General features: G+C 41.5%; 1 protein-coding gene across 1 annotated transcript in view; it reads left to right on the top strand.

Annotated features, from left to right (window-relative positions):
- AP3B1 (adaptor related protein complex 3 subunit beta 1) overlaps positions 1 to 6,021 on the top strand; it is a 225,457-nt gene extending 219,436 nt beyond the window's left edge. The window contains exon 27 of the mRNA XM_069491985.1: positions 5,293 to 6,021. Within this exon, the coding sequence (XP_069348086.1) occupies positions 5,293 to 5,446 (154 nt within the window). The 3' untranslated portion in view covers positions 5,447 to 6,021. The remainder of the gene's footprint in view (positions 1 to 5,292) is intronic.
- Positions 6,022 to 27,351: the final 21,330 nt, after the last annotated feature.

Below are 27,351 nucleotides of genomic sequence, written 5' to 3'. Positions count from 1 at the left end.
TAGGAATATATAATTGTTTTATGTAAAAATGAAAGAAAAGTATTCTTGGTGGTTTTCCTTCTGGGTTGACAATTTTGTAAGGAATCAAAGAAAATGGGGTAAGGACTTATTTAAATGTTTTACAATTGGTTTTCTCTTGTTAACCCCCATCTCACCCCACCCCCACCAAATAGACAAACCAGAAATGCTCTGAAATAACTGGCATGTTTTATGTCTTCTTTGAGGAAGTGCACTTAGGTTTTTCAGCTTTCCTGTATAAAGAAAGAGAATGCATCATTGACCTGATAGTGTGGGGAATAATTTTTTATACCATGTCTGAAGACTAGTATAGAAAAGAGAGAGTCCTAAATTATGATGCTAGCTTATTTTTTATTTTAACTCTTATCCTGAATGTTAAAGGAAAATACTACGATGTTGTTGGGCAATTAAAAAAAATAGGGAAAAATACATTGCTTTGGATAAATTCTCTAAACTTGAATATCACATGTAAATGCTTTTTTTCCCGTCACTGTTACTTTAATAGTGTAATGGGCTTAACTTTAAAACACAATTTTATAGTCAACAAAATAGAATTTTTTACAACTTACAAATTCTCTGCCTATTTAAAATGTTCTACTATATTAACTCAAGGTAATAAGGATTTATAATTTTAAATCCTGTGGAAGATAATTCAAATCACCATGCTGTGGTATTGATGTTTAGGAGGCTTATTCAAACCAGTATTTCTTACATATAATGATTGTGCGACTTCATTACACATTTGTCAACTTTGGACTAATTATTTTTATACAGCTAGGGCAGGGCACTGCATCTTGTGATCGTCTTTCTTACTAATAGGATTCTGTCTGCTTCAGCAGGCAGTAATTGAAGGCTTCATGTACAGAGTAGGAAAAAAAAAAAAGTTTTAGCCTGAGTGGGCCATTGTCACAGCTTCTGGTAACCAGTAGAACAGAAAGCACAAGAAAATTGAACTCAGAATAGAAAAATCAGAAACCAGGAAGACTATCCAAGAGAAGAAAAAGCATGTCTTAGAGCTGTTGCATTAGTATACCAAATCTGTTTCCGTGTAGAAAAAATTTATGTTTGTGACTACCCTGGAGATTGACGTAGCCTCTCAGATAAATATTTTTAGATTTGTGTTATACTATCAGCAATTCTAATTGTTAGAACAATTGAGTTATAGGATTTCTTTCCTTCTAACAAAGAACATTTATGGTTCATAGCTAATTTGTCACAAATCTTTAAAAAGTATGGTTTAAGTGCATGAGGGAATAAATCTATGTATTATAGATAATATATTTATTCAATTTTATTGTTGCTATTTGACCTGTTTTTATAGTTCTGACAATAGTTAAAACAAAATAACTTTTTAAGACGAGTGAAACATTTTTTCATTTAGTTTTGGCAACCAGCTTATTTTGTCTTTTTCTTAAATCTTAGAAATTCTTATAGGCTTCAAAGATTAAATGTCAATTGCTGGAGATAATAGACAAAGAGACATTTAATGAGATGAAATACAGATATATCCAAACAGTTTTACCTTCTCAGTTGGTGATTACAAACAGCGAGTGCTTGGTGGGAGAATGAAATGAAAAATTATGAAAAATATCTAGATGGTATCCTTTTAATAACATGGAGCCCACCGTACATAGGCAATACATCTTTAACTGTCATGCCACTTATTTGTTCTCATTTGTGGTGTTCCTGGTTTTCCAGGTTGATTGGTCTCCTAGTAGCCCCTCCCTGTGTTACAGCTCCATTCAAAAAGGTTTCGTATTTTTCATTGCTAGTGTCTCTTCAGGGAGTAGCAGGTAGGGGATATTTAACATGTTTTAAATCTTTAAAGGCAGAAATGTAAAATATGACAGAGAAAGTCAAGATGCTTTGAATTACAGAATACTACAAAGCCAAGTATACCATTTTAGGAAGGAAAAATCTTCCTTCTTATAAGTTTTTGGAACAATCACAGATTATATGCATATTAGGTAAATAGGGAAAACCTTAATTTATCTGTTGACTGGTAAAAACAAATTATTAAGGGTACATTTTTGTATATATTAAGAGAATGTGTGTGACTTGGAATCAGAATGCTTGGGTTCAAATTTCTGCTCAACCATTCACTAGCTGCGTGTCCCTGAGCAAATTCTTTGACTTCTGTGAGCCTCAGTTTCCTCATCTATAAAGTGACCTGCCTCATAGGATTAAATGAATTAATGCAAGTGAAGTACTTAGAACCCATTGTCAGACACACAGTAAGCACTTAATAAATGATAGCTACTATCATCATTACACTGATCAAAAACTTCTCATGCCTTCTGAAAAATTTTTGTCATGGTGTCATCTTAGTTTGAGGCTAAGTATAGAGGTTTTCAATGTCAGTCATTAAGTTTAATATATAAGCTGACTTTATAATCAATGTTTCTGACATCCAAAAGCTAGCTATTTATTATTTATTAACTAGTACTCTTTCCATAACTATCTTTTAAATGTATGTTAGAACATAGCTTGTTCAGGAGTTAAATGACTAATAAATTTTGGGGGATGGCTTTTGCCTTCCATGGGCCAAAACAAACCAAATTGTGATCATGCTGTGTTCCAATTAAATATATCCTTTCTGAACTGTGAAATGAGAATGTCAGAACATCTGATCTTCCAGTCTTCTGCTTTAAAACATTGCTTCTGCCATTTGTGGCCACTAGAACATAGAGACCTAGTTAATAAAGGCAGTAGCTTTTACACCAGCTAACAGATTTTGTTGCTAGGATGATTTTGCTTAGCATGTTTCCACTGCGGTGTAAGCAAATGGCTCTTTTCTTTCATGCCCCTATTCTTTATGGTACCGAGAATTTTGTGGTAATAGGATTTCAAAAACATGTACAGGATACTAATTTTAATCTCTGTAAACATACTGACACCAAAATTGGCATTTGTCTCTGCCAAGTTTGTATTAATTGTAACATTGACTCTAAGTTTTTCTTAATAGACAAGAGATAAACTGTACCTTGGGGCTGTGCAACACTGAAATCAAACAACAGTGCTTTTGTGTTCCTATTCAGACATAATCTCCTTCTCTATGGTCCCAAGGCACAAGTGTTAAGTAAATAAAGGGACTAACTAATAAGACTATTGTTTACATAATTATAACCCTGTCAGAAATAGAGACCTCTGTTGAAATATTTGTTGAATGAATTACAGACATGATGCCCAAATTTATGGGAAAAGTTGCATAAATGAATGGGGAAATAGAGCCACCTTGTATTCTTTAGAGACATGGTTTAACAGAAATATAGAAACAGCATTCTCCTATGAAGAGAAGGACCTTAAAAATTTAGACAAAAGGAATGCATAAACCTGTAAGGAGCCATAGAAAGAGAGAACGCACTTGGGGGCTAGTGATCTTTGTGTTCTCTCAAAGATGAAATTGAGGTACCCAGTTCCTAATCTCTTGTGTGCATGTCTAAAAGGCAGATGGATGTGTATGTTAAGAGGTTTATAAAAACCTCTTTAAAAACATTTGTATGATTTATATTCCTAAACTGGCTACCTATAATTGCTTCTCTCAGTAGGAAAACTGCTCTATCAGATTCCTTGCAAGTTTTCAGCTTGTTTGTAGAGAGTACACAAATAAATGACTAGGAAGGTTTCAAACATATTTTGTCAACAACCCATTAGCTAACATTTTAAAACACAAATTCAAAGTGTTGATAATATTTTCAATTTGGTAAAATTAGCATATTTGTTTTGCTTTTGATGCATTGTTCTAATTATTGTTGGGAAACCGATTTTCATGATTTTATTTAGGCCAAAAACGGCTTGTTTGGTTTCAGAAAAATACGTCTAATGTGTTATGAGATCTTGATGTCATTTTTTAAAAACTCAAAAAAGAAATTACTTTTCATTTAAAGAGAATCTGCTTCCTGCTTAAGTGGCTAATATTTTAATTAAGTCGGGAGTGAAGTTTTTCTGAGTGTCTCCTGATAAACTCCCTCTTTTATGTTGATGGTAATTAAACAGATCCCTCAGGACGCCGTGGGCTCTGTGCAAGGCCCATGCTAATTGTCAGACATGAGACACTGACCAGTTGGTTTGCTCTTGAATAGTCCACAGCGTGCTGTCAGCACGGCAGTTTTATTTTTATGTATTGTGAGCTGTTGTCAGGGCTAACTGGGTGCCATTGTGGCTGAAGATGTTGCGCAAATTGAGGCAGATGGCTCAGATTCAGACACGTGTCATACAGAAAGGGGAAAGGGGATTGGCCCTGCAAAGTGGGGTCACAGCAGGTCGCAGACCTGCTCTACACTTGTTAGTGTTTTCAAAAGCTCATGTGCAGCAACTTTGTTTTTCTCCAGTCATCCCTGCAATCAAACTCCCTCCCCCCCAAAATGTGTGGAACATGCTCCATGTGGAAAATGGAGGCTTGGGACGTTCCCGTCCTCTTCCTTCACATCTCTTGGGCTCAACTGTGCATGCAGAATGAATTAGCAGGATTGACAGAAGTTCATTGTGCCTCCAACGGCTTTTCAGTCAATTGCAGTGCTTAAAAGGCTAGTTTTGCTTTTAATTCCATGTAATTAGTAGGTTCTTCATGTCTTGGAATTTAGTTATAGAGCATTAGACCTCAAGTTTCCTCTATTATATTCTAAAGAAAAAAGGATCTAATATTCTAAACATTAAAAAAAAGGGGGGGAGGTGTGAGGGTGCACTTAGCTGTCACGTGATTTTGTTTCATGTCATCATTAACATTAGAGATTGAATTTGAATATTTTTACATGAGTGAATTCATTGAAACTTAGTAAGAATTTTATAATGTACATAAAATTATCTAACTTCTTGCATAATCATTTTCAGATATGAGGAATTAAAATTTCAAGCTCTTTGAGAAAGGTACCTTTTCTTAACATGTTTTAAAGATAAAAATATGATGGCTTATTTTAAATGGCCTTATGCATGGTGAAATGTTAAATATCAAATGAGTGAATGATTCTCAAATATGTCATAATGGAGAATTATTCACATGCATCTATTGTTCAAACTAATAAATAAGATAGACTTCCTTTGCCCATTTTGTTTTAAAGATGCACTAAAATCACCTGCTTGTGGTAAGCATGGGCTGGGCAGTTTATTGATTTTTCAAAAGAATGCTTGGCTTTGGGTTTTTGGCAGTAGGGAACCTATAGTAAATTATTTCATTTGAGAAAAAAGAGTTATTTTAAACCTATTTGAATTTATGCTGTCTCCTCTTTTTTCTCCCCCCTCTCATGATAAAAGGTCTCTCTCGTTTTTTTCTTCCAGGTTTGCAGCTAAAACTGTGCACAGTGGGTCATTGATGCTGGTCACAGTGGAACTGAAGGAAGCCTCTACAGCCCAGCTTATCATAAACACTGAGAAAACTGTGATTGGTTCTGTTCTGCTGCGGGAACTGAAGCCTGTCCTGTCCCAGGGGTAACCTGCTTGCATCTGGACTTCAGAATCTGGCACATAACAAAAGTGCCTGGCATCCACTACTGCTGCCTTTCATTTATAATAATAGCCCTTCCATCTGGCAGTGGGGGAAGAATACACTCTTGACATTCTTGTCTCCTGCTTTAGAATGCTAGTGTGTATCTATCATGTATGCAATACTTTCCCCCTTTTCGCTTTGCTAACCAAAGAACATATATTTTACTGTCAGTTATCTCAACTCCCGAATCCATGTGGCATTTTCTCTGTCCTGCTACTTCTTTTGGTCTCCTTGTCTTCCTTTTCTCTTTCAGCAATGATGGACATGAATCGTCGAATATTTAAAGTTCATTGGAAATCATCTTCCCTTCAGCAATAAGCAAAAATTAGCAAAGAAATAGTCTAAATGGCCTCTCAGCTTGGTATGTGAAAATGCGATAGCATACTTTTGGGAATAAATGCAAAAACATGGTCTCTGCAAAAATATTGCTCTTTGAATTTCCTGGTCTTGTAATTGGTAATTGACCACTGTCATCATGAAATTATCTCGGAATAATAAGATAAATAAACTAGCACATGAATAGCATTCGTCTTTGCATTTTTAATGAGAAACTATTTATAATCCTAAAGTTTATATGCTAATGTTTCTTTATTCTGAACTAAATAGTTTGAGTGTTATATTACACAGAGAAGCACTGGGGTTTAGTTAGTAAAAGAAAAACCACTTTTGAACCAAATTGTGTTATAGAGTAGTTAACTCCAAAGAAAAAAATGTTCAATAACAAAAACAAAAATCTTCATGTTGCAAAATAAAACCTCTTTCCACGCAATTTTTATCTATTAGTAGAGATAAGATTATAAGGCCTATTATACCTACTGAATAAATTCTTTGAATCTCATCTTTCCTTTACAAATCTTGGTGCCTAACTTTAATAGAAACAAATATAAATTTATTTGTAGAAAATTTTAAAGATAGCTATATGATCAACATATTAGCATTTTTCCCTAGAGTGTTTATTTTATTTGCTAACTTAGGCAAGTTACTGGTTTTCTTAAGATTGTTCTATAATCAGAAAACTTTTCTATTACTTTTATACCTTTTTAAAACTAGTTGAAATTTAATTTCCTTTCTGATACAAGGTAATGGGCTGTAGGATCCTATAAGCTAGTCAGTTCCCTTTGTATAGAGCCACATAAATAATGATTTTTAAAAAGTATAAGGGAAAGGCCAGGCGTGGTGGCTCACGCCTGTAATCCTAGCACTCTGGGAGGCCAAGGCGGGCGGATCGTTTGAGCTCAGGAGTTCAAGACCAGCCTGAGCAAGAGCGAGACCCCCTTCTCTACTAAAAATAGAAAGAAATTATATGGACATCTAAAAATATACATAGAAAAAATTAGCCAGGCATGGTGACTCCGTGCCTGTAGTCTCAGCTTCTCGGCAGGCTGAGGCAGAAGGATCACTTGGGCCCAGGAGTTTGAGGTTGCTGTGAGCTAGGCTGACGCCACGGCACTCTAGCCCTGGCAACAGAGTGAGACTCTGACTCAAAAAAAAAAAAAAAAAAGTATACATTGAAACATAGAATATATACAAAGAGGAGAAAGAAAAGAATGAGACATTCTTGGAACATACATATTGAGAAAAACAAAACAGACTGGACAAATTATTTAAATTTTCAGGCTTGTGAGGTGGTGAGAATAAACAAAATTGTTAAATTTTTCTGCTCCTGAAACACAGCAGTGAATCTGAGGGAAGAGAAGTATTGCTATAGAGGCCACACAGGCCACTTCCCTCCGGAGCCTGAGATGCTGGGCCGATACACCCAGGAGCACTATGTAATTGCCGCCCATTGCCATTTCCATTAATTAACCCTATTTCTCGGGGCTTCATAACTTTGGATTTTAAGTCAATAACTTTTTGACATATTATACACATTTTGACAGGCTACATACCTGTTTTCTGGGGGGGGAAAAAACATTATCAGGCCAAGGGAAAAGTACATGTTGTGATTGACAAAGGTTTTTATTTTCCTTAAATTAGGGCACTCATCTTTAAAAACAGGTCCCACATTTGTATTTTTTTTAAGCTAAAGAAATTTCAGTAAGACTTTACTTTAGAATAAGTTATTTTTGGCTACTAACTTTTGGATTTAAAATCTATATTACATAATAATTTAATGTACTATGAACCAGTGAATAATATGTATCAATTGTAGTGTGAACTACCAGTTGAAACCATTTTAACATCAATAGCTTAATATCATTAAAATATTTTTTTTGCATGAATCAGAAAAACGACCAAAGACCCAAGTTTAAGGTTTGGGGGTTTTTTTTCTTTTTTTGTACAGTGATTCAGAGTTCCTTGCCTTTTATTTCCTTTAACTTTATCATACTCCATGATTATCTTTAAATTGTTCCATTGAGTCGAGTTAGTCAATGTTGAATTCTTAATTCTAGCTATATTTTTTCATTTTAATGTTCACTTAATGGGACATTTTATGTATACCAATCTTGAAGAATGACTCTCACAGTATATTTCAGACTGAGCCTCATTTTTGATATCAAAATACATTTGCTTTATTTATCATAAGAAAGGGATGTTTTTTTTCGTGAAGAGACTGTAACAATGCACTTATCGAATTAAAATACTATATACTTGCCCTTCCCAATAACTATTTGCAAACATATTAATATAATAGCTTACAAAAAGTTTGCCCTTACAACCTGTGTTTCTATTGCTAAGAATTTATGTGTTATGTTAGGAGATAAGAATCCAGAATGATGAATAATACAAAGGGGGATTTTAAAAAAGAAAAGTTGGACTAGTTAAGAATAACCTAAGATCTTTCCCCTTCTTTTCTTCCTCTCTGTAATCTCTCTGACCTCATAGGGAACTTTCTTTAAAAGAAGAAAAAAATCCTCATTTCACATAATGAGAGGGAGAAAAAGAGCCATGTCATAACACAAAATTAACAGAGCCTCATTCTTCCCTTTCTGTTGAAAGACTGTATCCACTGTGAATGTGAAGAACTGCAGTAAGCCTGTCAGGGGTATGGTTACATATAAGTCATGCCATACACACACCCAAGAAACCTACGATCTAACTGGCAATAAGCAAAGAAATGGCAATGTGGACTTGCCTAAGTCAGGGAGCCCTGGTTTGCAAACACATTTCTGCTTACATACTAATACAGGCTTACTTCCTCCCCGCTCCCGGCCCCCACTGCCTTGGGGTGCCACGTTGAGCAGCTTTGTCTAGAGCAGGTGAACCCGACTCCTCACTTCTATGGCCTCCTTACACAGGTGACCGGACCAGGCTGGCCAGCCATGGGGTACACACTTTTTTCTTCCATCAATTGGAGGTCAGTTCATTGAAAGACTTCCTTTCTGACTGTTCTTATCTTTTTTTTTTTTTTTTTTTTTTTTTGAGACAGAGTCTCACTCTGTTGCCCAGGCTAGAGTGAGTGCCGTGGCGTCAGCCTAGCTCACAGCAACCTCAAACTCCTGGGCTCAAGCGATCCTCCTGTCTCAGCCTCCCGAGTAGCTGGGACTACAGGCATGCACCACCATGCCCGGCTAATTTTTTCTATATATATATTTTTTTTAGCTGTCCATATAATTTCTTTCTATTTTTAGTAGAGGTGGGGTCTCGCTCTTGCTCAGGCTGGTCTCGAACTCCTGAGCTCAAACGATCCGCCCACCTCGGCCTCCCAGAGTGCTAGGATTACAGGCGTGAGCCACCGCGCCCGGCCTGTTCTTATCTTTTTAAATCCTCTTCCTTCTTTCCTTCTGCCTTCCAACTTGACCTATTGTCTTAGGAAAAGTTCTCACGATCACTTTCACTCTCTTCCTGAGATTTTTCGGGGAAACAGCACAAAAATCAAGTGTTCGCAATGGTCTTAGATGAATGGAAATTGTGTTTAATAGAAAAATACAGCCTTGGCTGTACCAGAAAATTCTTTTCTGAATCTTCCCAGAGTCTCCATGGCCTTTGTTTATATGACTGCCCACCACACAGCATTCAACGTGCTGAATGAATGCCTTCCTCTCTTTCTGTTTTGGTGACATTACTTTTTTTTTTTCAGCCACATTTCAACGGTATTATGGAGTAAGCAGAATTTTATGATCTGACCTGGGAAGCTAACCACCGTGTGTAATTGTTTTCTGAGGAAAAATGTTTTAGATTCTACTTGATTACGTGGCCAACACACTTGGAACATAGCTGTTTGAAAGCTGAGATGGTTTGTGAGAAACATTGTGAGGCAATGGCGCGGCTGAGTTTGTCAAATAGCACCATTAAGTGCCATTGGGTTTAGGGGAAGAAGTGATCAGTGGGCCAGAGGGGTTTGGGAAGGTTCAACTGAGGCAGTGAGGCTAGCTAGATCTTAAACATGGGGTGGCATTTAGAAGAAAAGGGAGTTTCTAGGCATGGGAGAAGGGAGAACATATTGTTCTCAGCTGAGGCTGTCTCTTGAAAATGTAAATACCTTTGTACAGAAAACAACATTGGCCACACACCAGAACGTGCTGTGTCTACTTCCCCTCCTTGCCCTTCCTTCTCTTTCCTCTCATACAGTCTCTCTCTCCCAAGGCCCTTCCCACACCTCCACTTCAATGGCCTGTGGTGGTTTCGAGGAGGAGCGAATGGTTGAGATATTATGGATGGGCACATGCTGCACTTGTGAACAGTGTAGAGGCAGGAAAGATTGGGACCCATTGAAGAAGAGATCAGGAGAAAATCAGGAACTCGTTGGTTTTACTTGCCTGCTTGTAGGCCAGTTTTAGATATTTCCTTGGGGATTTTAGTTATTTCCTGTGTCATTGCAGGTTCTAAAATGAGTCTTTTCAGACTTACAGTCAAAGTGGCTAAAGAATATTAAACTCCATTGTTATCTGTTTACTAGTTAAGTGATTGTGAGTTGAAGTCATACTAAAATTTCTAATGTCCCCTCATGTTTGTCTTTCTCTGGTCAGTTTTATGTACATAGTCTCTTCTGCATATAATTCCTAGCTAATTCAGTAAATATGTACACTGAAGACCCCTAAGCCCTGAGAACTCAAATATTACAACTGACTCAAACCTTTTATTTTTCTGGAGCAGATTAGGATGAGAGGAACCTGTCTTTAGGTTCTTCGATGACAAAGACATTGGTTTCTCATCTACAACCTGGAGGGCCAGAGACAACAAAGATCCAGATTTATTTTATTTATTCAATGGATTTATTTATTTTTGGAGACAGAGTCCCACTCAGTTGCCCAGGCTAGAGTAGTGACGCCATCGTAGCTCACAGCAACCCCAAACTCCTGGGCTCAAGTGATCGCCCTGCCTCAGCCCCCGAGTAGCTGGGACTACAGGTGCACATCACCATGCCCAGCTAATTTTTCTATTTTTTGTTGAGAAGAGGTCTTGCTCTTACTCAGTCTGGCCTCGAACTCCTGGGCTCAAGCGATCCTCCCGCCTTGGCCTCCCAGAGTGCTAGGATTACAGGCATAAGCCACTGCACCCAGCCAAGATCCAGATTTAAATCTAGAAAAGTCTTTATCCTGAGATCTAGAGATGTTTAGAGAACCTAACCAGTAGATAATTCTGCCAGTACGCTCAGTTGTGTCAGGCCCTGGAGACTGCAGATGCTGCATGGGCACTTGGAGAAAACAAGGAAACCTCACCTTCACCCTGCTCGTTAACTGTCTGCGATGGAAGGAGAGGGGAAGCTTACCAGGGAGAAAGTACCAGAAACTAGTGGTGGAGGGAGGTAGAGGAGATTAGCTTTCTCAAACTGTACCCAACCAAGGTGCTGATTTTCCTTCCTAAAAAGCATCTTCTCACCCCATGTAAGAACATTTTTCTCTTTTTGTTAGCGATAGGATGAATGAGGAGTCTTGTTTTATGACAGAGTCAACCATCTCCATGGATAACCATAAGGACTTAAGACCATGACCTACAAAAAGAAAAAGGTTAAATTCTGCCTCTGCAAAGTGGTTAAAAAAGATCGTATGAAGGTAGGCCCCTCAGCCTAAATTTAAAGCCCATTTCTGATGAGTTCATTTTTTTATGCTTATTTCACTTTATCAATAAACCGTGTATAAAATTAGGAGCGGCAACTGAGGGTAAAGTGGGAGCTCAGACGTGCTGACAAGGGGAGGTGCCATAAAAGTTCTGGGGGAAACCAAGTATCCTCACAACCTGAGGTTTGATTTCTGGCCTTAGCAAGCGGAGCCAGCGCGAGAGGCCTCTTGCTGGCATCACAGAGAAATGCTCAGCACTCAAGGGCACCCTTTCCTTGACCCCCGAGTCTTCATTTTGCTCGGGCCTCATCAAAACCAGAGAGCCTCAACGAAAATATTTTGTAAACAAAGTTATGGACAGCTCCGTTTTCTAATTGAAAGTAATTATGATTTCTGTGCTGTGGTGTAATTACCTAAAAAAATGTTATTTGATGATTAAGATTCTGGAGTGAATTGTGTTCTTCGGGCGCTTGCACCGCTCCCCCATCGGGGACTCGGTTTCAACGGTGTGCAGCTGCTGGAGTTGATTTACAGTGCTGCGGCTGTGGCTGGTCATAAATAAATCCTCTTATATAGTTGTTATGAACACCTGTTAGATCATCTGTCAGCAAAGCGCTGTTCACATTTATCATGGTGCGGTAGTTATTTTACCTCAATCCATTTCCAACTGACTCAGCCTCCATCGCCGGGTTACTATTACCACACCATAATCGCTCGTTCCCTCTCCATGTTACAACTTGCAGATAAAAGATTTCACTACTTGGCCAAATTTCATAAATAAAGGAGCAGTTCAGTGCAGTAAAAGTTTATTTTTGTCATCATTTGTCACCCCATTATTCTATAAATCAAATGGAATAGCACTATTGCCAGCTCAGGCGTTGCTGTCAGCCTTAGGCATGGAAATGGTCCGTTTCTTCCTTTTAGATGAGATGACATGTCTTTCAGACTTAACTGGCTTATGGCTTTGTTTCACCCATTTTATTTTATTACCCCTTCAGAAAAATCCTTGGGGAGCAGAAAGACTTAAGGAGTGAAATGGAAACAGAAAACAGAGTCTAGCATGCTGCTTAGCTGAGTGATCTACGTTTCCCCCACGTCCAGTCGTTAGAAACTTGACCACCATCCCCTGCTCGCGTGCTGCATCCTTGGCTGAGGACGATTTTCATAAACTTCCAAGGGGGTTATAGTTTCTATTTTGGAAAGGCTATTACAATATAGAGTCACATATAATGAAATACCTGATGTATATCCCCAGAGATCCTCTCGATTTGACAGGCTTTTATGCAAAGAAAAGACTAACTGGTTTCTTTTCTGAAATGCATTTTAATGGGTCTGAGGCTTTGAAAAGGAATGGTCACCCCCAGAGAGCGCCTTACCCCGGGAGGGAGGTTTGTCGGCTGTGGAGCTTTGGAGGAAGAGTCAAGATTTATTAGCAAGTTGCGAACTCTGTCTCAGGTGTAAGTCTGAAGAAGGCAATGTCCCTTGGTTAAAAGAAGAGGACAGAAAAAGCTAAAGGGATGGGGTAATAGAGAAGGGTTTATAGTTGATATTATACTTCCGAGTTGGTTCTAATTCAAGTTACATTCTTCATAGTCATTATGTAGCTCATAAATTCAATAAAGTGTTTTACTGTTACTATAAAAATGACAGGAGGGGGGTTTTATGTTGTAAGTTTCGTTAGTTGCTCTTCCTGTTTTATGTTGAAGTTCTCAGGCCATTATGTCATTAAACTCCTTGGAGTCTGAAGGGCTCGGGCCCTCCATTTCTTCCCTTCTGCACACTTGGCCAGGGCAAGTGTTACCCAGGCTGGGTCAGGTCACCAGAGGCTTAGAGCCAACTGGCTCTGGTGCCGGGAGGGCAGGACTGTTGGGATCTATTATTTCATGAGAAGTAGCTTCAAATCCAAGCGGATGTATAGTGAGGAATGGAAAGGCCTAGCGTGGGAGGGAAGCAGACTACTCCAAGAGTTCTAAAAATTAACCCTAGAAAGAATGCTTTGGATCAGGAGGTGGAGGAGGGCTTGCTGGATGGGGCGTAAGTAGCTTGAGGCCCTGTGGACCCAGGAACTGTTCTCTGCATCAACAAGATTGGCTTTGGCACTAGACTCTTTGTTAACCTTCACATAGCTCTATGTCCTTGATAAAGTTCTAAACAAATTTAGAGTTGGAATCTTATGGGTGTTTTTGAAAGTAAACACCACTCTCTTTTGGCTGTTGTCTTCAATTCTAGAAGAAGCAAAGGGCATTTCTGCTCTAGGAAACTTTGCTCTCTCCAGATGTTTGTTTTGAACAGAATATCCACATGGAAACAGCAACTACTAATTCTCTGGCCAGAGTGCATCAGGGCCTTAATCTAAAGCCTCCCATCCATCCAGCTGTCTGGCATTTGCTATTATAGGGCACCAACAGAGAAATGAGGCTGTGGCTTTATCACTGCACCCTGGGTGACAACTTGATTTTCTGCTTTCACCGCAGGCAGCAGCAGCCCAACATGATGGGGCTGTTAATTTGTGCATTTCATGGTGTCTGTCAGGGGGGCTGGGAGAGGAGGGTTTCAGGGGGAAGGGAATGGAGCATGTCCCAGCCGCGGAAGCACCTGTCTGCATTGACGGCACAGAGCACTTCTTATTAGCGTGCAGGTCTCTAAATGCAGCCCGGGGATGACAGCCTGGCATCCCAGCACCCACACACTGTGACAGGCGCCGGCAGCCGGTCCCATTGTTTGCCCTTGATGAGCATGTCATTAATGGAAATGGAAGAAAGTGAGGGCCACATCAGTATTCAAATAGCCTCTATTCTCTCTGCCATTCACCCGGCTGGCTCAGCCTGCCACAGATTTCCTTCTGCAAGCTCCTCTTAGACTTTTTTTTTTTAAACAGATTTATTCCCATTGCATACAAATCCTTTCCATGTTGTTTCTGGTTTCTTCCAATCCTGTGTTTACACCCACCTCTTCAGACTGGATTTAGCTAGGAGATTTAGGAGATTTGGGTTCTTATGTATTGCAAAAGTCTAATTAGCAAGTGTGTGCTGTCCACAGCCAAGAAAATGCAAGTTGCCACTCCTGGAACCTATCTCCTGTACCTCCTGAATCCTGCATCTCCTCTGGAAAGATGTTGGCTACTCTGGCCCTCACTCTCAGAAATAAATATCTATTAGAGCTGGGAAGCTCTGAATGAAGAGGATGTGACTTCTTCGAGAGTGGCTTGCATGGAAAACAATGCTTCCTTTCTTAAGCTTAGGAAATTAAAGAGAAGTTAAGGAAAGGGCCCAATAGTGCACTTCAGTTGGAAAGAACTGTGCATTGGACGTGATTATTTACAGCCAAGTGGAGAGTGACTGGATCCTAAATACATGTTTCCGTCCCTCAGACCCTGTGTTGGTCTGTTTGCTTAATAATGTAATTAGTGCTCCGAGGGAGAATATTGATGCTGCTGCCAGCAGGCATTGCTCTTCCATGCATTTCCAAACCGCTCCCGATGCCCACTTGGCTTTTGCATCACCTCATTCAGTAGCTTCAGCTGTGCCCCTACCCGTGAGTACTCCTCCCCACACACTCCTCAGAGGCCCCTCTCCTGATATAAGCCCAACTGCACATCCCTCCCCAGGCTATCTAGTTCCACATTTGCAAGGTTCACATCTTATACATTCAGATAGACTGTTCCTTGAGGAAGGCAGCTATGAAAGACCACCTCTAATTTCTTTCTGACCTTTTAGTAAGGAAAGGTCAGAGGAACTGCTTGCTGTGCATTTCCCTAGCAGTGTCCCTTATCTGGTATTAATCTGTCAGTGACTTGGGCCTTGACTCCCTAAGACGCTAGCCATCTTCTAATGTGGTCTTGCTGGAGGCTGAAAATAGTCCCAACTCTACTTCCTGCAGATGGAACTCAGGCCTGATACCTCAGCTCTGCAATGTTCCCGTCTTACCCCAGTTGGAGGTGAGCAAAGTCATTCTTACTAAGCTATTTTCTCCTCAAGACACAGAAACTCTGAGAGAAGGAGCCCTGTCTTTGTGTTCCAGTGGTGCCATCTCCTGCGGGAGGCGCCATGCTGTGGCACAGCACGGAATGGGCTTCCATGGAACTGTTCCTATCTGCGGTATCATGGCCCCTCTATGGATCTGGGGGACCTGAAGACAGATTTTTCTCACGTGTTTATCTGACAACCTACAAAATCCCCCAACCCTTCTCCAGTAGAAGCCCAGAGGGGTAATTATGGTTTAAAAAGCCAAGTCATAAATCTGGCTTTCTCTACTCTCCTCACTCGCTTTGTAGCTGAGGGAATCCGCAGAGGGCAATTTAAAAGGAAAAGAAACAGGCTGAGAAGAAAAGAAAGAAAGAAAGAAAGAAAGAAAAAAAAAACCAATGCTTTAGCCTTAGTGTCAGAGTGATGGAAAATAATTTTCACATTTGATTAATTATTAAGAGATCTGTTTTAATAAAATCTAGAGAGAGCATTTTGTGTCTCCACAATTGTTAGCATGACCCGGGACCCCTATTTTGGAGATGAACAAAAAGCTATTGAGGTATAACAATAAATTTTGTCCCCAGGGGTTTTTGCAGAAGTGGCCACAGGGCTATCCTGACAGATTTAAGGCAAAATCCCACAGCTGACACTGAAATGTGTCAAATCCAGTGGCTTCCCTTGGCAGGTCGCAGTCACCAGCCTCACCCAGACATGTGAATAAAGCAGAATCATTGACCTAGAAAGAAACCGTATTGGTCAGGGTTTTTCCATCTTATTTTATTTTTTAAATTATTTCCCTAAAATGTAGATTCAAGTGTTTGGTATTCTTTGTAGCTTACCTATTTCAAATGCAGAAAGTCATCAAGGAATCCTAGTCCTCTTTTTTGGATAAATTGTTTTCAAAAAACCACACTATCTCCGCCTATGACTCTCTCTTTAGTTTGAACTTAAATAGGAACGTCTAGGTCCTATGAAGAAATATCCTATTTGAAGGAATTAGGTCTTTTTCCCCTGCCCCCAACAGAAAAAAAATATGTAGTTTCATTTGTAAAATTAGTGTGTTGCGTCTATTTCATTCAACTTCATGAATTCAAAATAATTTAAAGGTAGCCTCATTTAATTATATGAATGTGCATATTAATTAAAAAGCACTGGGATAAACGTTTCAAAGTTTGTATTTATCACGCAGTTTGGGTTGCCAGTTATTTCCACTGTCTCTTCGGCTAGCCAGCCAGACGTGCCCGCAAGAAGCCGTCAAAATCCGGCATGGAGACGTTCAACCTGACGCCTCTCCGTACCCATCCACAGGCTCTACCCACTTCTACGTTTGCAAGGTTCGCGTTTTTTACATCCAGGTGGGATGTTCCTCTGGGGGAGGCAGCAACGAAAGACCACCTCTAACTTCTGTCTGACCGTTCAGTGAGAAAGGACGAGTCCCCCTGGGGTGCAAGTCCCCCTGGGGGGTGCGGAGTCACCGGCTGCGCCTCCGAATCTTCCACCACTGCCCTCCTGTTTGCAAGGTACATTCGCCCAACATTTTGGAAGGAATTCCAGAGCTATTTTCACTCTCCCAGCAGTGGCCACTCTGAGAAACAGAAAGCGCAGCGGGATGGGGTGCGGTGGGTGGAGGACACCCTGGTCTTTCAGACAGTCACTGATCCCACCCTTCTCCGCAGACACCGGCGGGAGCGGGTGTGACATGCGGAGGCTGCGCGGCCCCAACCCCAGCTCTGCCACTTAGGGCCTTATGGGATCTACTTGGGCCAAACAAGTGTATGTCACTCTCTCTCTTTCTCTCTGGACCCTCAGAAAGCAGAGAGATTTATGAGAAGATCCAGAAGTGAACAGGGGGAAATGTTAAAACTTACAGTCATCTTTATTTTTTTATCTCATGCTTCTCAAAGTTCTATTTTTATATGTATTTATTAATACACTTAATATATTGGTACAGGACAGCAATACATATATGTGTACAGTAATCCATGTATAGAATTAGTGACCCATATGTGTTGTTATAATTATAGACGTTATAAATAGTGATACATGTATATAATATATAGTCAGTAATACATGTATACAGTTTACAAATAAATATGCACACTAAAGTCTCCTCAGTCAAAACTGCCTGGAGACCACAGGACTGCAGTGTGGCTCCCAGCACGTACTGTCTGTGCAGCTCAAACCCTGAGCCCACCGAGATCATATTCCAAGCACCAGGCTAATTTCTCCGTAAACTGTGGTTTGGGAAGAGGAGGCAGAGAGGCCTCTATGGAAGTGCCAGCAAGTATCTCTACTTCCCAGACATTAATGAGACTTATCTTGGCCTCTACCACTCCCCACCCCTTTTTCCTCGGGTCCATTTAGAGAAGAACATTGAATGTTCAGTCACCTTAGCACAGGGGCCAGGGAGCACTGAGCAGAGGGGGATCGCCTCCCCAGCAGGTGCATGTGCAGGGACTAATTACAGCCACTGTGCAGAAGTTGGGAGGCAGGGCTCGGAGCCCGGCAGCCTCTCTTGGATGTGGGGAGGAGGGGGCCCGGCCGAGGTGGGATGGCATCTGGATCCATCTCATTAGGAGTGAGGAATGACTCCTGACTCACAAAAGGTCATTGCCTACTGAGATAGATAAATTACCTATACGCCTTCAGCAGAGTTGGAGGACCTATTTGGTAAGGAAGTTTTCATTAAATCAAAGATTTTATGGCTTCTATTTTGTTGCATAGGAAAAGGGAAATAATTAGTAATTGACAAAGTAAGTGCAGGGAATAAAAAAGTATAATGTTATTCTAATAGGCCTTGTCTTGGTCTTTAACTTTTCCCTTGCAAGCAGCATTATTTTTTTACTCAGATGTATAAAAATCATCCACACTGAGAGAGTGGAACCAATTGCAGTTAAACAATTGAGGGGAGCACTAACCAATAATGGGATGGGCTTTAAAATGCCATAAATATTGTTCCTTTTTATTGTGTTTGATTTTTGATGATTCCCATAACCCATTGCTTAAAATTAAATAGACATGTTCTTAGGTATTACTCAAATACATTTTAGTGCTAAGCTATACAAAGCGGAATGTGTGTGTGTATGTGTGTGTGTGTGTGTGTGTTTGCCCTGAAATTGCCTGTGAGACGAGTTTTTCAGTTGGGTCCCTATTTTTTTACTGCCATTTCCATCTTGGGAGACCCCCAAGATTATAACAATAGTAACAGTGAAATTAAAATTTCTCTAAGGGCCAATTTAACCTAACTTGTTGGGGATATCACTGTTGCTTATAAATTAAGCAGATTTTCATGTAATAATAGACATTGGGGCCTTTCTGTCAATGAAATATTTACTCCCTCACACTTACATGGCCACAGTAATTTCTTTTTCATAGGATTCTTGCCTTTTTAGCCCCAATTAAATCTGCTTTGAAGAGGATTTGAGCTCCTGTGAGATTCATAGGCTATAAGAAGTAAGTGATAAAGATGTATGGAAAATAACAATGTGGGAAAGGGAAACAGTAGATTTTTTTAAGTGATATCTTCCATGATGAAGGGCTTTCCTATACTTGGCCTTAAGCTAATCCATTTTAACCTACATTTTCTTCTTCTCACAATAGCTAGATTTGAGAGAGGCTGTCTCCACCCCCATTTTACAGATGAGCGAAATGCTACCCAGAGAAGCTAGCACCTTGCTCAGAGTCCAACAGCGGGAGAAGGTGGCGGGGCCTGGCCCAAGGTCAGCCTGGCTCCCCAGCACATGCGAGAAATTCCTCTGCTCTCTCTCCAAGCCCTGCAGGAAGCATATGGGATGAGGACCTAAAATTCACTGACTGAGCTACAGTGCCCAGCATGGTGCCTAGAGCTCATTAAACATTAAATTACAGACACTATTTGATATGAAAAAAATCAAAGTAGCAGGTATTCTCCACTTAGAGACTGGAAAAGGAGGAAAGTTGTATAAGTGCATAAGGAAAATGCAAACGCCTTCATAAAGAAGCCTGTGCCAGACAACACGTGACACACCCCGTTTATGGGTCTTTCCAAGAGTGTCCCCTGTCTCCTGAGTTCCTTACCTAATAAATTTAATAGTGTCCAATGATGACATTCTTAACCATTTCCCCAGAGAGACTGTTCCACTCAATAGATCTCACTATCAGGAAATTTTTATGGGTAATTATTTAGCAACTTCTCTTCTAAATTTCTTCCCACTGGAATGCCATGAATTCTGAACTGGAACAATTGCCGGGGGAGCACCCGGATTTGTGACCCTCAAGACGTCAGAAGGGTTTGGGGGGCATCAGAGGAGGTGTGTGATTTACTTGCTTTACCGCCGGTGTCTGCAGGGCCTGGGGATGCTGTTGTGGGAGGTGGGACAGCAGAGCGCTGCTCCCGGGCACTGCCCCACCACAGTGGCCTCCAGCGTCCTCAGTGCCTCTCTGCTTTACACCAGGGAGTGTGGCAGGACCTCTGAGCAATGGGCACCTGAGTCAGAGAAACACCTTTGGTCACGTTCGTCCTCTTCCTATCACTTTAAAACCCTGCACAATAATATTTGCGATTTCTCTAGTCACGTATATAAACAACCTGGTTTCTTTCCCCCTTCACTTCACGGGGTTGTGCTTGCCCTCTGTGACTTCTACCACACAAAAAAGGAAGCCCAGGGGGCCCAGACCAAATTTACCGAGGTAGCATGGGGTTTCCTGAAGCACTGAGGAGACAGAATCCTAAAAGGCCTTTACAGAAATGTAGTGACTCCTGGGGAATCTCCTGGTTTACCTTGTCTGCCTCAGGAACATTAACATTGCATTAACCTACCTATCTGCCTATACTCTGTTTTGAAAAGGTGCTAGACAGTTCATTTTAAAATGTAACAAACATCCTATTTGTATTTACTTTTTGTGCCACAAACAATGTACTTGATATTGAGTTGAATAGGGCTCCAAGAGAAAATACAATTAATGAATAGTCACAAGGTTGCTAATCTGATCAATGCTGGGTGATAGGACATTTAATCTGATTGTCGGTGACTGCAATTGCACAGAGCTGTGGCAGCAAGAGGCCCGCCCTGGCTGGGGCAGCCTTGGTAGGCCGGTCATTGCTCGGGGTGGGCGTGGGGGCGCCGGGATGTAGGTGGACGTGGGAAGGAGAGAAGGTGTCCAGCGGAAGGAAAGGAACCGGCTGGAAGGACCTCCCACGGGGAGGTTATCCCACAGAAAGCGGGCACCTCTCGTGCTGGGAACCCTGTATACAGCTCCATATTTAAGAAGAGAGTGAAAAACAAAAACAATCTTCAAACCCCAAATCTCATTAGTCAGGCATTTGGACCCCAGCAAAAGAAGCCACAGGTGATGGCAGAGAGTCACAACATTAAAGACCAGGGCTGTGACAGCAGATGAGGGCTCCTTCCTCCTGTCTAAGGCGCTGCTCTTTCCTAAAATTTTCTGAAGAACTTTCTGGCTGAGAGGGTGGGCCACCCTGTTGGTGACATTCGTGGTGATCATCAATACATATTTCCACCTAAAAATATAGAGAAGCTACTGCTTGCCACGGATTAAAATGTGCCAAATGCCTAACCCCCAAGACAGGCCATGCTGTGCTCAGAGGGAAAAGGCCAACACCATCCTCAGCATCTTCTGTGATGCACTTGGGAGGCCGTTGGAGGCTGGAAGTAGACCTGACCGCAAGTCAGCCACACTGGGGCTGCCTCCCACCCTGCTGACCTGCCAGCCCTTCACCCTCTCAGACCTGGAGGGGCCTGTCCTGTCCTTTGTCGTTTCAGGGCTGGTGGAGCAGAGCTTTGTGTAGACACCAGCAGGTGGTTCAGGGTTCTCCTCTCACAACCGTGTTTCCAGCTGCAGCTGCACCATGCGTGTCTCCTCTCCCACTCTGCTGCCATTTATCTCTTCCTTGCAGCACACACCGAGCACCTTCTCAGGATCGGAGTGTTCCAGCTAGAGATGCAGTGACAGTGGTGCCGAAGCCCCTGACCTCAAGGGGCCCACGTCTCCGTGGGGGAATAAGACAAATGAACAAGTGCCAATCCGGGAACAGCTCACAGGTAGTTTGCTCTGTATGTTGGTTTTTTTGAAGTCATCAGCACCAAGGCCCTCCACGATGGGGTCCCACGTGGCCTTTAGGAAACGTGTTCCTGGGCCTCTCTCGAAGCCACCTGACATAGGTGGCTCTCTGCCCCTGTACCTTGGCACACCATATATTTTGAACCCTTCATAGCACTTCAGCCACATTTTGATCAATGTTTGTGCTAAGTGCACAAACCACCATGCAGATATCTGACAGATCAATGGAGGCTCCTGAATGCCAGGCTGCCCATGAGGTCGGTGGGAAGCCACAGAGGTGTTTGCTCGGTGCCTGTGTGGGGTTCTGGTTCCCTCCATCCTCTACCCCCACCACACACACACTCACATGCCCGCTGCCATGATCACCATTTAAACTGGTGCCAGACCTCAAGGGAACTGGCCAGGGCTCCCAGGAAGGCCCAGGACAACCACGACAGGAGAAAGAGCCGTTCTCCCAGCTCCCTGTGGCTGCTTTGTCAGTTCCTCCCTTTGCCAGGATGTCCCGTTCTAGCTAACGAGCAGCTTAAGTGTGCAGATGAGGAGAAAGGCAGAGAAGCCAGCCCTGGTCCTAAAGCAATATCAGCAGCACAAGAGGTTGCCTGAGCGGAAAAACAGCTCAACCTAAAGGGCCTTTTCAAATGCCTAGTTTTGTTCTGAAGTTGCCTGTCTGCTTGTCCCCCTTGTTTTTCTTTTCCTTTTAAAACCATTACAGTCAAGCATTTATTAAAATATTGAGGCCACGGGAAGTACTTCTGTGAGCTATTCAAGCCCAAAAGCCTCAAAGAAGGAAGTTGGGACTCTGACGGTCTAATTGATTTCCTTCTAGAATAAAATTAAAAGCAAGGCAGAGAGTAGCAAACAGCGCTCACCTTTATTGCATGCCTTGGAGCTTTCTTTGTAAATAGAGGGCAATGTTTCAGGGTTTGGTTTAGGGTGAGGAGGAGGGTTATTACGAGAAAATGAAAAACAATTAGGTTGAGAACTGTGGGTGGGTGGCTTACTGGAGTGGCCTGGTGGACCCCGATTGTGAGATCACTCTCAGGGGGCCCTGCCTATCCTGCCTGGCCTGATGGCTGGGGCAAGTGTCTTCTCTGAAAAGTGTGCTGCTCTTTGACTTCCGCAGCCTCTGTCTCCAGGCCTGTGGAGCCAAGTCTCTCCTCCTCCGCAGAATGTAAACAAACCAGGGTCCTCTGCCTGCGATAACTGTGACATGAGAAGCCATTTCTTCCTTGTTAACTAGAAAAAGCCCACCCCTGAGAAACCTTGTTCCCAATGCCTGTGCACTGCTAATGGAATTTTTAACTCGACCTAACCGCACCTGAAGGTAATCAGCTCTGGGCCAGTTGTGCATTCGAAGTCCCTGTCAGGCTGACAGGAGGGCAGAATTAGACGGCTTGATAACATTTCTCTGTGGGGCACCAGTGCAGCAGTGTTGGGGCAAGTGCCCGGGGGAAGGCTCTTGTCTGGTCTTCCCTGCTCCCCCGCCAAGATAGGACGAGACACCTCCACCCCCATCCTGACGTGGGTGCCCTGATGCCAGGGACTTGGGGTCTGGTTTTCAGAACATCACTTACACATTTCTCCCCCCAGGAGGCAGACTGTTGAGGTTCAGGGTGTTAGAATAAGGCTGTGCCATGCAAAACCTTCTTCAAACAAGGGCACACTTCTAGCAGAAAGCAAACTGTACGTTCCACTGTTCAGTATTCACCCCAGCTCTCAAGTCACAGAATGTTTCAAAAACAGTGCACAGTCATTAACAATGCCAGCCCGCTATTCTGAAGTTGTATTCTATTCTTAGCATGGGATGGAATCTTCAAGCAGGGAACTTTCAAGAAGCAAGATTTTCAAGTAGAAGCCTGAGGCAATTTTAAGAGAGAAGCTCTCAAGTCCTATGTGTAACTTTTCCCCCCTCTCCTGTTTCTAATTCCATTTTAGAAGCTTGAAAATACAATTTTTTCCCTTTACCAATTTTGTGTTTTTCTACTTGGCAAACATTGATTCTTTTCTGTGTCCCAAATGGAGATGAAATTAACTTGTCTGTTTCTTAAACAAAAATAAATAAACAACTTCAATATGTATAAGCCCGGATCCTGCCAAATGCTTTTTTTTCCGGGTAGGCCAATGTCACCGAGGAATGTCAGCTCAGCACCATGATTAGCATTTTACAATTGCTACAGAGCCAAATGTTGAGAGAATAACAAATGCTGCTTTGGGCCCCATGAAAATTACAGCTTAAGAAATGGAATTTTTCAGTCACAGGGCAGGAAATCAAAAATAGGAGTCCAGGAATCTAGGATCCAGATGACTTTCATTTTCAGGCAACTAATTTTAAGATCAAAATTGGGAATCTAAAAATGTATGCATGTTAATTTAGTTTTAATTTTAAAACTCTTTCTTCTCGCCAGGCGCAGTGGCTCACGTCTGTAATCTTAGCACTCTGGGAGGCCGAAGCGGGTGGATCACTCGAGATCAGGAGTTCGAGACCAGCCTGAGCAAGAATGAGACCCCATCTCTACTAAAAATAGAAAGAAATTATATGGACAACTAAAAATATATATAGAAAAAATTAGCCGGGCATGGTGGTACATGCCTGTAGTCCTAGGTACTCGGGAGGCTGAGGCAGTAGGATCGCTTAAACCCAGGACTTTGAGGTTGCTGTGAGCTAGACTGACACCACGATACTCACTCTAGCCCGGACAACAGAGCAAGACTCTGTCAAAAACAAAAAACAAAAAAAAAAAAAAACCTCTTTCTTCTCTAAACTTTTGTATTATGAGTCCACTTCAGGTGGGGTTTTTTATACCCCAATTCCCAACTTAAAAAAATAAGTGATATTAATAAGTGGAAAGCCACAAGCAAGAGGAAGTATTTGCAAAACATGTATCAGAAAAAGGACTTATATTCAGAATAAAAACTCTAACAATTAATAAGACCAGTAAACCGATTAAAATGGGCAAAAAACCAAAAAGATACTTTGCCAAAGAAGATAAACAAATCAGCTCATTGGTGCATGAAAAAATGTTCAGTACCATTAGGTATCAGGGAAATGCAAATTAAAACTACAATGAGATCTCATTACATGCCCATTAGGATTGCTAAAATTAAAAAGAATGACCATATCAAGTGTTGGTGAGAATATAAAAGAACTAGAACTTTCTCATACCTTGCTAGTAAAAATGCAAGCTCAAGATCATATAGCTACTTTGGAAAACAGCTCAGCAGTTTCTTAAAATGCTAAACACGTACTTATCACACAATCCATCAATTCCACCCCTAGATATTTACCCAGGAGAAATGAAAACATTTCCACATAAAGTTCTATTTGCAAATGTTTATAGCACCTTTATTTATAATTGTCCCAAACAGGAAACAACCCAAATGTCATTAACTGCTGAACAGATACACAAATTGTGGTATTTCCATTCGATGGAATACCATTCAGCTATAAAAAGGAATGAATTAATAACACATAGTAACACAGATAAATCTCAAAAACATCATGCCAAGTGAAGAAAGCCAGACACAAAAGACTAAGTACTATATAATTCCATTTATGACATTCTGGAAAATGCAAAATTACAGGAACAAGAGACAGATCACTACACAGATACAAAGAGAACTTTTTGGGGTAATGGAAATGTTCTATGTCTTGATTGTGGTAGTAGTTATACAACTGTGTACTTTTGTCAAAACTCATCAAACTGTACACTTTAACAGAGTGAATTTTATTGTGTGTAAATTATACCTCAATAAAGCTGACTTTAAGAAAGAAATCAGCAAGACTAGGTGGGGTAGGCTGAACAATGGCCCCTGTTATTGAGATATCCATGTCCTAATACCTGGAATCTATGACTGTTACATTGTAGGGTAAAGAGACTTTGCAGATGTGCTTAAGTTAAGGGTCTCTAGCTGGGGAGATTATCTTGGATTATACCAGTGGGTCCTCAATGCAATGACAAGTGTCCTTATGTGAGCAAGGCAGAGGAGATTTGACATGGAAGAGGAGAAGGCCGTGTGATAGAAGCCGGGGGAAGCAGAATCGAAACAGAAGATGCTATGCTAGTGGCTTGAAGATGGAGTAGGGGGCCATGAGCCAAGCAATGCAAAGACTTCAGCTCTAGAAGCTGCAAAAAGCAAGGGACAGATTCTCCCTCTAGGACTCTAGTACGACCACGCCCATACCTCGACTTTAGCTCAGTGCAACTGACTTCAGACCTCTGACCTCCAGAACTGTACAAGAATAAATTTGTCTTGTTTTAGGCTGCTACATATGTGGTAATTTTTTACAGCAGCTCTAGGAAACGAATACACTAGGAAACAAATAAAAACTGGAACGCAGATTGCAAGAGAGAGACTTGCTCTTGTTTAATGAGAGGCTTCACAGCTGAGGTCGGCATCCTTAGACTTCAGTGTGGGTAAGAATCACCTGAGATGCTTTGTTAAAATGGGGTGATTCCGACCCCACCCTCGTCTCCCATCCCCCATTCCATCTCACCCTCCCCTCCCCACCTCTGCCAACCTAATTCACTCTGAGTGGTGGGCCCTAGGTAGCTGCATTTGGGCCAAAAGCTGATGTCCTAGGTGCCCCAAATTTTGAGACGCCCTGGTTTAGACGGAGAATTTTCTGTTTTCATAATTCAGTACAATTCCTGCTTCTTTTTCTTAAGTAGAACACTTTGTTCTATGGCTGGCATCTAGTAGATAGGAAGCGTACTGATCTATTTTACAATTCCATAAGCACACACCTCTCCAATGGCCTGTTTTCCGAGTGAATTCCACATTCTGTGATCCTTGCTATAATCCTACTCTTAATCGAATTTTACTAAAAGCCATTAGTATGGGAGCCTACCTTGGCCAGACATGTCACTCATTTCACTCTATAGACCCCATGGCTTCATTTACTGTTTATGGATTTTAGAAGCACTAAGAGCAGACAGGCTTTCAGCGTCATGAAGTAGAGACCAGGCGAAACAGTTGTCAAAATGTACACACACACGGAAATTGTGCCTTTTTGTTTGTTTGCTTCTATATCCTATCCTTGAAGTCCAGAGACCATCTAGATAAAATGCTGGCATTTGGCAACCCCTATGGACAGCCATGCATCTCCCTCTTTGGCATCCCTCTGTCTACCAGATGCCACTTCTCTCTGCCCAGCTGAAACTCCATGTTGATAAAAGGAGGGCTCCCAGCGCCAGGGCCAGCCCACGCCTGCCACCAACCCCGCTTGGGGCATGGCAGGCTCGGCTTTTACTGCAGAAGATGGGTATAGACCAAGCTGAGGAGACTTCAATATTGGTGGTGAGTTTATTTACTGTACTTGACTTTCAGATTGATATAAGACGTGCGTCGATGTGAAATCAACAGAGCATGAGAACCCTCTCTGGTTGCTTCCACGGGGTGATAGCTAAGAGACGCCTGCAAATGTCTAGGCACTAGTGTGAGATCCGTTTAACTGCGTTAGTGAAGCTAACAATTTGCACAGTTTAAATCTCATCCAGTGAAAACCCAAGCCCTAGCAGACAACAACTGAAAAGAAAAAAGTGAGAGAGAGGGGAGAGAGGTAATTTTAAGGCCAGAATTACCAAACAGTTCCATTTGTATGCAGGCAAATTTATGTTTCCATGAGACTCTGCCAGGCTACTCTAGCAGTTTTAGCAATGCATTGCTCTCCCCATGTTTATCAAATATTTAAACACCTCATTTTTATTGAGCCATAATGTCTCCTGAATATGTAAGCAAAAGAAGGATGAATTTCCTTTTTCACAGCAAGATTACAATGGCAACACTTCCCTCATCATCTGTTCCCATTTATAGAATAAAGTCACATTTGTATTCTCTTATTTGCTAGCAAAAATAAATAAATCATTCTCTGTCTTCCATAAAT

The sequence above is a fragment of the Eulemur rufifrons genome, chromosome 17, assembly GCF_041146395.1.
Source record: "Eulemur rufifrons isolate Redbay chromosome 17, OSU_ERuf_1, whole genome shotgun sequence".
Lineage (NCBI taxonomy): Eukaryota > Metazoa > Chordata > Mammalia > Primates > Lemuridae > Eulemur > Eulemur rufifrons.
The sequence above is the reverse complement of the archived record's forward strand: the minus strand, read 5'-3'. Positions and strand labels throughout refer to the sequence as shown.